The sequence below is a fragment of the Capsicum annuum genome, chromosome 6, assembly GCF_002878395.1.
Source record: "Capsicum annuum cultivar UCD-10X-F1 chromosome 6, UCD10Xv1.1, whole genome shotgun sequence".
Lineage (NCBI taxonomy): Eukaryota > Viridiplantae > Streptophyta > Magnoliopsida > Solanales > Solanaceae > Capsicum > Capsicum annuum.
In genome coordinates, this window is record NC_061116.1 from 9,553,382 (window position 1) to 9,564,721 (window position 11,340).

General features: G+C 33.9%; 1 protein-coding gene across 1 annotated transcript; it reads right to left on the reverse strand.

The window, feature by feature from the left end:
- Nucleotides 1-765: 765 nt before the first annotated feature.
- Nucleotides 766-7,871, reverse strand: LOC107873578 (peroxisomal membrane protein 13). Its single transcript, XM_016720480.2, has 5 exons — nt 7,130-7,871; nt 3,684-3,920; nt 2,329-2,648; nt 1,464-1,556; nt 766-1,326 (listed from the first exon to the last, which is right to left on the reverse strand). The coding sequence occupies exons 1-5, from the start codon at nt 7,155-7,157 to the stop codon at nt 1,096-1,098; spliced, it is 909 nt and encodes a 302-aa protein (XP_016575966.1). The 5' UTR covers nt 7,158-7,871; the 3' UTR covers nt 766-1,095.
- Nucleotides 7,872-11,340: the final 3,469 nt, after the last annotated feature.

An 11,340-nucleotide genomic window follows, 5' to 3' on the forward strand; every position in this document is an offset into this window, starting at 1 on the left:
CCGCAAGGAACTATTTTCACAGCTTGAATCCATAGTCTCCTAATCACATGCCAAGATTATCAATTACTCCAAAAGCTCCCCTTCGTTCAGGTAATATAACAGATTATAAAATTAAACCTTTTTGAATGGTATGGGTGCAAATTTTGATCTTTTTCCCCACACAAATTATTATTTAGAGACTATTTTAAGTTGCCTTTAAATACTTCTATCCCATTTTATCACATGTATCTGTGATTAAAAGAGGTCACAATTTATACCACTTAACAGTAAAACACAGCACAGAAAGAAAGGTTAAAAGAGGGAAAAAATAATGAAGGCATAATGCTTCATGTCCTATTAAGTGCGTGAAAGGCAACCCTAAACAACGCCATAAATCCATAAACCAGTAGATTAAGAGTCGTTTGGTATGAGATATAAGGTATAATAATACCGAGATAAAATATAGAATTATTTTATCCCGAATTTGGTTCGAGGTATAACTAAGTTCCGGAACTATTTATCGCACCATTTATAGCATAGTGATGGGATAAGTTATACCATATACATGGTGGGATAACTAATCCCGGAGATGGCTAATCCCGGAATTAATTATCTCAGAATAACTCTTTCCCAACCAAACGACCCCTGCAATATTTCAGAAGCAAGAGAAAATGCCCCAAGGGAAAATAACTTGGCCTTTCATCTGTGAAGAAAGCAAAGTCAAGTCAATAAAGTTAAACAAGATAAATAGAGAACTTGGCATTTGATGAATTTACACAAATGATGTAAGAATGAAACATCTATCACCAATCAATAGAAATCATACCACATCACTTCTACAATGATATTGTTGGTCTCCAAACCTGAGTGCACATTGATCGATAACAACCTACTATACCACACAATTTGGTTGGGGTGGGGTGGTAGAAGGGTGGGGGAGTAAAGAGATTATTATTCATTTAAATGCAGCAGGCCGATCTAGCACGGTTGGTAGATTGGCTCTATATACGAGTATTACTAGCATAGCTCTTATCTATACTGTAAGCTTTTACAGACTGCAAAACCTGTTGTCATTGGCTTTGACGGTAGGTGATATTTGGAAGACACTACTCCAAATCACTGTGCATTATCCCCCCACACATCGTTCCATGCAGCAGCTGGAGCAGCCTTAGGCCCCTCAATAACATTCTGATTCCCGTGAGGTTGGGATGGACCGGGAAGTGCATTAGGGCCAGGATGTGCATTAGGGCCCGGGGGGTGAACTTTGTTGGGCTTTGTTTTGACCCCCAGCAATCTCAGCACAAATCTTGCTAGCTCTCCATATAATAACCCCGAGCGATCAAACAACTGAAAAAGATGTGTTAATGAATTGTCACGTCGGCTATCCTTAATACTTCTCCACGAAGTATCTAAAAGGTAAATGAAGAAGTATTGGTTGATCCAGACCTATTTGGGTGCAAGGGCAGTTGTAAGCGAACATATACCTGGAGTAGTGCCGACATGAACATGTGAAATGCCTGGGTATTCTGGTCTATCAACATTGCGACGCGGCCAAAGAAAGTTACAACACCTTGCATCTGCCATCATTACCGCAACATAATGTCAACACAACGATGTCTCTAGAGTTGGACTAAAACACTATACGTGAACTAGCAGCTTCAATAGCAACAATGGTACCAAAGGACAACTCTCTCTCTCGCACCAGAACACAAAATACAATACATAAATAATTCTTAATTTGCATCACCTTTTACTTTTTGTTAGTTCAAAGAGGCCCTCAAGCTCTTAGTCATAGGATTCAACAAACCTACTAATTGCAGGGAAGAAAACCACTATCGCCAAACAAGAGAGATTTTACAATTTCTAAAAGCTTTGGAGAATCCCTTTTTTTAAGTAGGTGTTTGATCATGAAAACTAAATTTTTCTGGAGTTCGAGTTGGAGTTAAGAGTTGTGTTTGGCCATGAAAATAAATTAGAGTTCTTTTCGACTTTTTGTGAGAGAAGTTGAAGTGAAAAAAGTGAAAAAAGTGAAAAAAATTTCCAGAAAAAAGTGAACACTTCTCATGGCCAAACGGGCTCTTAATCAAGTAAAGCTTAGGGAGAGTTATTATCAAAAATATAAATGGTAATTCCTCACTGCTTTATTTTGGAGCCCTTGCACCATCACCAATTCGCATGGAGCTAATTTCATGCAGTTATCCAATACAAAACAAAAATCCAAAAAGAAAGCCAACATAGCTTTTACTTGAAGCGCAGGGCATATGAAATACACATCAAAATTTACCATAGTGACCTTGAATAAAAAGCATGAAAGGAGAAACAAACTTAGTTGGTACCATTAGAGCTTACCACGTGCATGAAGGAGACCCAGAAGCCTGGTGGAGAAGATGGAGCACCATAGGGATTATTTGGATCTTGGTCTCCATAGGGTCCCATCCCCATGCCACCCATACCGCCCATGCCCATGCCATAACCGCCCATTGGTCCACCATATCCACTATTGTACATTCCTCCACCATACATGCCACCTGCAAGTCCACCATAACCTCCTCTGTACATACTATTTCCATACAAACCACTTCCGTATGTGCTTCCATAGCCACCACCATAAGAGGAACCATACATTCCAGTTCCATATCCAGAATTATAATTCATACCTGTATTAATTCCTGCATTATGACATAATCAAGATAATAATCAGACTGTGTACTCTATAGAAGGCCTCAATGCCTCCTACTTCAATTGCAATAGCTAACGCCAATGACTGGATCAAAACCTTCGATGATTGAGAAAGTTTTTTGCACCGTAAGGGGAAACGAAAAGAGTGTATCCATAAAAACATTTTTGATTTGGCTAAGTACACTCACAGTTGGCGTTCATATTTCCAGAGGACAAAGTACAAAGAAGAGCAGGAATTGGTTGCACATTCATAGACATGTCATTGCAAATGAACTAAAATCAAGTAGGCAATTGATTTTCCTAAGAATAGATACATAAGAAGAGAAAGTAACACTGACTAGCAGAACGGTGGCAGCTCAATAGAACATTTAATCAGAGGTTGAGGCAATTTAATAGGAGCATTAACTAAGATGAGTACCAAAAGTGGAATAAGTGGGGCAGCTCGAGTACAAACTTAGACAACCTTCTAATTCTTTTTAAAAAAAAATTAAAAAGGGCACGGTGCATGCTTATAATGTATGATGAAATAGAAACAACAGTACGATAAAATCAGAACATATTTAGGACAAACTTGCCTAATTACTGATGGTGCGTGTGATAATATATTGTGTATTGCATTAGGATCTTGAAAAATCACATGCATGCACTCCAAAAGCAGAGATCATAATACACATTACTCACAATCAACGCTTTAATGCTAGGGGGCAAGCATTTGTAATATCAAAAGTGGATCTTATGGACGCAAAGGGTAAAATTAGTTGTTGTACTAACCAAAAGCAGCCTTTGATGTAAGTTTGCTGGTATTAGTAATATCGAAAAAGGACCTTAAGGATGTAAAAGATTCAATTAGTTATAATACAAACCACAAAACAGATCTGTTAGTGAAAAAGGCATCAACAGTGCCTTTGGTGATTATAGTTGGCATGTTAGAAATAATGAATTTCAGATAGTCAACCCACTTGCTGGAAACGCAGAACACGCACACAATAAAGAGCAAGACAGGAAATTAAATAAACATCTCATACCTCCGTACGAGCTACCGTAAGTTTGCTGCTGCTCCCAAGGTCGAGTAGGCACAGGCCTTGCAAGTGTGTTATTATTAACAGTTGTATTCCGATTAGCAGTTGTAACAATCTCACCAGGCCTGGCTGTTCCGGATGCCTCTACTACGTCACTTGTGCTACCAGCAGAGGGAGGCTTAAACGGTGCAGGGCCTGAAGAAGACCCAGCTCTTTCCCAGGGTTTTGGTGGTGGGCTACTTCCTGCCGTGGAAAATAAGTGTCAAGTCAATAATATTCGAAAGAAAACAAAAAATGGAAAAACGAGTTAGTCGAGTAAATTATCACTGTGAATACAACAAAAGTACAGTTAATAGCAATGTATACAATTGTTTACATCTTTCGCTAATGATTCAAAGACATCTACCCTGAGAAACAATAAATAACATGTTAGGTAGACTTTAAATGTATATGTTTAAACAAACCAAGTAAATACATAGCACCTGCTATTGAAAACCATAACTTTAGAAAAAAAATATAAAATTCTATGTTTTCTTCCTGATTATTAATTTTATAAAGAAGTTTGTTTAACAAATGCAAAGTATCAACTACAAGAAATAGAAGCTAGAGTATGTTGCTTTAATTTAGTTTTACTACTACAGTAGTACTTGTAATTATCAAATTGTATGGTAACCAATCATCTTATCAAATATGACCCCGCAGACATTTTAAATGACCAGTGAATGGCTTTAGTGGTATTGCATACCACTGTTACCTCTTTGGAGCACAACTCTAAATTTTTCACAAGCTCCCAAGATCAGCTCTATCGGAAATTGTTCTATCAATTAATCATCAACTATGACTTAAGTCTAGACTAGTGCAGCCAGCTATATAAATCCTCTATAACAGTTCTTCTCTATTCTGCCCATTTCATTCCAACACTCAGGAATTTGACTTCTTAGATAACTCCTAGAATATCGAAATTTCCTATGGAGAAAAAGTGAAGGCTTCGACAGAACCACATTAGGTATACCTATGGCAGATGGGACAACCTTAACAACTAAATTCTACCCACCAGAAAATATAAATAGTGGCATCACAGAGTGGATAATGCATTTGACTGAAACTTATTAAATCCCATATTAATTTTATATACCTCAATGCCAAATTAGTTCATTAGTCCCATATCTACTCGGAAGGGAGCCTAAGCCTTCGAGCAGCTGATAAAGTTGTTGTCATGTAACCAAAAGGTCACGGGTTCAAGCTGTCAAAACAACCTCGGACAAAAATGCAAGGTAAGGTTACTATAAACCCTAGTGGTCCGGTCCTTCCCCGGATCCCGCACATAGCGGAAGCTCTAAAGCACCGGGATGCCCGTTAGTCTCATATCTACTCTACCTCTATTCAGGTGTAAATCATTCCAATACTAATAACTTATCCTTTTAAGACAAATTAGATTTATTCTCTAACTTTTCTCTTTTTTCGTTCATTAACTGGTGTGCAGGCCCTTGCGCATACAGTCTATCGAAAACAACATTTCTACCTCTGAGGTAGGGGTAAGATCTGTATACACCCCAACCTGTCCAGAACCAACTTTGTGGGAGTTACACTAGGTATGTTGTCGTTGAGTAGTGTCCAGCCGCCCGGCCGACTAACACGTACCTCAGCTATTCACTCAAGTACCTGCTATATTCCACAAGCACAATTACCAGGTAACTCTACCCTATCACCTGAGACTTATGCATATGTAAATAAAAACCTCGGGTGAGCACTCTCATCTAAATTTACATAACCGTAGTTAATTAGATTAAAATAGCACTTGACAAACCCCAATCATATGCCCTAGCAACAATACAACAACAACATAGTATATTCCCACCAAGTGGGGTATGGAAAGGGTAAGTGTACGCAGTCCATACCACAACCTCAAAGGTGAGATAGAGGGTAAGTGTACATAGTCCATACCACTACCTCAGCTGTGAAATAGAGAGAGGTTGTTTGACTTGTTTCCAATAGACCCCCGATTCAAGATAAAACAATGAAACTTGAAATTGACCACGGGAGATCAAAATTCAATCCTTCGAAAAGAAAATTTAAAAAATTAGGTGATATTTCAATCTATTCATTGAATTAGTGTGGTGTTCAACAAGTTGTGCTATCACGGAGGGTAAATGTACACAGTCCATACCACTACCTCAGCGGTGAAATAGAGAGACTGGTTCGGATCAATGAAACTTGAAATTGACCACGAGAGATCAAAATTCAATCCTTAATAAAAAACACTTTAAAAATTAGATGATTTTTCAATCTATTCATTGAGTTAGACATGGTGCACAACAAGTTGTACGCAACCATTAATTCTACTTTATTTTTTATAACCATGGGATCAAAGGCTAGCTTGTGTGTAACTCAACTAATTCCACATAATATTTGCCACTTCCCAACCCACCACCACCAGTCCATACCACTAACTCAGAGGTGAGATAGAGAGGTGATTTACGATAGACCTCCTGCTCAAGATAAAATAATGAAACTTGAAATTGACCACGAGAGATCAAAATTCAACCCCTAAAAAACATTTAAAATAATTCTGTGATTTTTCAATCTATTCATTGCATTATTCGTGGAGCACATAAGTTGGTGCAATCACTAATTTTTGTTTGATAACCATGGCATCATAGGCTAGCTTGCATGCACCTCGACTAATTCCACATAATATGTACCACCTCCCACCCCACCATCACCACAAACAGGTATCAGATAACTCTATCTACCAAAGCTACCACAAATCAAAAGAAAATCATCAATTTGAATCTACGACCTCATCCTTATCAATTCATTTAAACCACACAACACAAATAAAAAAGGCAATTAACCAACAAAAAAACCCGATAGCAAAAAGATCGAAACAAAGAAATAGGTGATTTTTCAATCTATTCATTGTATTATTCGTGGTCACTAATTTTATTTCATTTTCAGATAACCGTGGTATCAAAGACTAGCTTACATGCACCTCGACTAATTACACATAATATTTACCATCTCCCACCCACCCCCATCCAGGGGCGGAGCTACCCTTTGGTGAGGGGTTTCATTAGAATCCCCTTAGTTGAAAACTTATACTATATATATATGGTTAAAATTATTTTTTATGTATATATAGTAGTTGTTGAACCCCTTTGATTAATTTGTATGTTATTTCTGAACCCTCTTAATAAAAATTCTGACTCCGTCACTGCCCCACCCCCACAAAACCAGGTATCAGATAACTTATGCACCAAAGCTACCACAAATGGATATAAAAGATCATCGATTTGAATCTACGACCTCAGCGTTATCAATTCACGTAAACCACACAACACAACACAAACAAAAAATGCAATCCACCAAAAAATAAATTAAATTAAATAAATCCGATAGCAAAAAGATCGAAACAAAGAAAGGTTGTTTATTATACATAGTTACATACATACCTGACGGCTGCGGCGGTCCGTTTTCCATGAAAGGTATAGAGAAGGAGGAGGAGGAAGAAGAGCCGCCGTCGACGACCGCTACGACGGAGAGAGAAAGTAGAGAGAGAGAAAGTAGAGAGAAGAGAGAAATTGATGAGGTCAAAAATTGCAACCGATAATTATAACTAAACTAATAAATAAATTATTATTATTATTCTTTTCGTCTATCTTTACTTATTTTCTATTTTTGAATTAAAATAATACTTATTCAGTTTCTAATTTATTTTTATTAATTTAACCTTAACATTAAATATATTATGTAATTTATTTCAATAATATTTATTTAGTGAATGATTTATTTTTGTCGATTTAGTTTTAATATTAAATACGATATATTATGTAATATGTTTTTTTAAAATATTAAATTTATGAGTATATATAAAGAGTAATATGCTAAAATTCTTAATTCATACTCCCTTCAGCTTATTTTATATGTTGTTATTTCTTTTTTATTTATTAAAAATAATATTATTTATTTTTATTTAATTATTTAAAGATATAATTTTATTTTTATTTTTACTAATCTCATTTATAAAATTTTATTTAATTAAAAAAATAATAGTATATATTTAATAAAAAATTAAATAAGTATTATTAAGATATTTTCTTATTTTTTAAATTTTGTGTCCAGTTAAATTAAATTATGACATATGAGACGGAAAAAGTATGTAAATAGAATAAATAAAAATGAACCGAGTATTGTATATAAAAAATGATTTTATCTGTTATTTGAAAGGACCAAGAAAATTCGGATGACATAGATATCTCTTTTGGTTGGTGTGGAATTGTGAATGGACTATTTTGCCCCTTCAGACCAATAATTTTGTGGTGATCGGGTGACGTGTGGTCGGTGCGGGCTGATCTCTTTGACTGGACCTGGGCCAAATTTAATTGGGCCACACATTCTGTAATGGGCTTTCTACCTAAACTAGTTGGGAAGTGTCTGTACAAGGCACAGACACAACAATATGAAATTAGATAGTACAAACTTTTAGGGCAAATCACATAAATATACATTTTAAGAGTCAATATTACAAAAACTACCCATAGTTTCTATTTTACAAAATATAACAATAGAAATATAACAAAATCTACCAAATTAGGTAAAAAAAAAAACAAAAGATAATAAATAAAATAGCATGATTTAAGTGGGCAACTTAATAGTTGATATTTTACCCTACAAATTCTCCTATTTTGTTTTTTATCAAATTTTTTTTTCAAAAAATAATAAATAAGGCAAACGAAACTTATTTATTGATACAAAATTAATTTCTAGATGATTCAAACACCATAAAATTATTGATACAAAATTATTAATACACCAATTTCTATACAATTCAACAACATAAAAATATTGATAGCTGTTGATACACTAATTTCTATACAATTAAAACACCATAAAACTGGTAATACACCAATTTCTATACAATTCATACACCATGATACACCAATTTCTATACAATTCATGCACTATAAAATCATTGATAACCTTCATTTGCCATTGTCATCAAAAAATTCTCGAAACTCCTCAAAATTATCGACATATTCAATCTAGTTGGCATCTTCTTTTCCAACGGCGTAGAAGTAGAAGAACAGAAGAACAATCAATAGTAACAAACATTGAGAAAAAACTCAAAACATCCACCGGAAATCATATCCATAGTCACCGTCATCACCATATCGGATTCCTCCACTGTATTCAAAACACAAAACATGCTGACCGATGAACAAACAGATCGTCACTACCATCATCAAGAGTGATAAACCCAAAAATATTTTGGAAGCTTTTAGAATTACATGGAGCAAAACCTGCAGTATGTGTCGACAACTAGATTGTCAGATCTAATTTCACTATGGCATAAGCATTAACCTTTTAATTATGAGCAACACACTTATAATTATCATGGAAGAAATTGTTGAAAGTGAGAAAGTACATTTATTCGAGAAGCCATCAACACCAAGAGATGTAGGTAAGCTAAATCAATTAGTTATACTTAAACAATATGCAGAGAAGTACTTTCCACTTAACGAATCGAAAAATGATTCAGATGAAAAGGTATACTTATTGAGTTTTGAAGATGAATTCAGTAAATTATGGAAATTTTGTTATTCTTAATGGAATAGTACTCAGAATTATGTGTTGTTTTGTCTGGTGATGGAGTTATGTCTTGTAATTGGGTTTTCAATCAAAGGAGGAAGAGAGGAGATAAAAAGGGAAGAAGAGAATGGATTTTTGGATTAAATTTTTTACAGAAAAAAAAAAACTGAATAGTTGGTATATTTTGTAAATAAAAACTAGATTTTGTAAATAAAAAAAAACTAGTGATAGTTTTTGTAATAGTTACTCTAAAAGTGTATATCTATGTGATTTTTCCTTTTAAAAAAGCATCACGTTAATTCCATTGTTATTAATAGTATTTACATAAATAAAAATAATATTTTTTTCGGCTTAATTTATTTGGCATTTTTAAATTTTGTAAAAAAAAAATTATTTTTCATTCGGTGTCGGATATCCCCATTGGTGCGCGACTAATTCGAATTTGTGCCGCGTAGAATTCATTCGGGGGAAGCACTCTCTACCAAAAAAAATTTCATATTCGGAGCTCGAATCAGAGACCTCTGATTAAGGAAGAAGCATCCTCATCCACTGCACCACATCATTTGGTGGTAAATTTGTGATTTAGTCAAGTTTTTCTTTGATCATAATAGACTATATATCTTTTGAATATTTTGAATTGTCAATTGTTGTGACTTGTTATATTTTTACATAATTTTCAAATATATAAATGTTGTTTGAAAAAAATTAAAGATTTTATTAGTAAGTATTTCAATTGTTTGACTCTTAAAGCTTTAATGTTGTGTTCATTTTCACTGAACTAATTAGTTACTTTTGTAAGAGTTGCAATTGCATTGATTAAGCAGTTCAATCAGACATGTTATGCTCAAAGCCTCAACTATTTGTTTATCCCCTCTTATTAGTATTTTACCTAAACTGGATATGAAAAATTGCCTACATATCCTATATTTAGAAAATATTTATCATTTGTAATAGTATTTTTTATTTATTTATTTTCATTTACGGCAACTTCACCATATATTAAAATTGAATTTTTTATGCAATATTGATATATTATAAGTAATTTAAAATATATTATGTTTGTTAGGTAAAAAATCTGCAATATATATGAAAAGTGAATTATGCATACAACAGTGATGTATTATAATTATTATATCTGAAAATATAAATTCTATTGCTATGAATTTAAATATAAGATATCTATGTAATTTTTAAATATGAGATATCCTCATCGATATTATGTTGAATTATTAGTTGGTCTAATGAGCGTAAAATAGATATGTCCATATCAAATGAAGGATCAATTATTTTCTCCACAAACTTTTTTTACTAAATGGCAATCTATATTTGTATTTTAGTCTTAAATTTCTTGAAATTTGACACAACAACAGAGTAGTTCATAGGTTATAAACCAAGTTTCTCTATCATGATCCTGAAATACTTGATATCAAACTTTTCCGATTGAGGCATATACGAGCGCCCTAAATTGGCACATTGTAGTAATAAATATATTTACGACGTAAAAAAGAAAGATTCATAATATAAACAAAGTGAAAGAAGTTAACTTAGAAGAAAGCAATAAGTACATAGATGAAGATTAATTTAATGATTTATGATTTTTTGATTAAAAATACCTTTGCATCCTGAATTCAAAGAGAAATTCCATGCAAAAGAAAGGTACTAATCAATCACATCGTTTTTCAAAGTCAAAGCCAAAAGTCGAGTGAGCCGAGCAACGAGTGACGATAATGGCGCCGGCGCGAGGCAGCACTTTCTTCTCAATGCTTTACTAGCTAAAAGAAGTGTCTTATTAAAAGGAAAAAAATATTCCTCTATTTTATCAATGACGGAAAAATGACCTTTTATTTCATTTTTTCTCTTTATTAAGTGTTCCTTCATTTCTCAATTCTCTTTATACCAAAATTTCTCAATTCACACCTTAACACAAACCCAATAATGTGCACCATAATCTATTATTATACGATAATTAAAGATGCAACCTGCTATATTTGTCGAGGAGTAAGATTCGATGAGTTCCAGAGACTTCATATATGACTTACCACTTCATATACTAATGTGTAGGACTTTAAATTTA

Excerpts from the sequence above, each read along its gene's own strand:
- LOC107873578 (XM_016720480.2), bottom strand. The coding sequence starts at position 7,157 with ATGGAAAACGGACCGCCGCAGCCGTCAG. Across the intron at positions 2,649-3,683 it reads TTACGGTAGCTCGTACGGAG|GAATTAATACAGGTATGAAT; the intron begins GTATGAGATGTT and ends GTCATAATGCAG. Across the intron at positions 1,327-1,463 it reads TCATGTCGGCACTACTCCAG|TTGTTTGATCGCTCGGGGTT; the intron begins GTATATGTTCGC and ends CATCTTTTTCAG.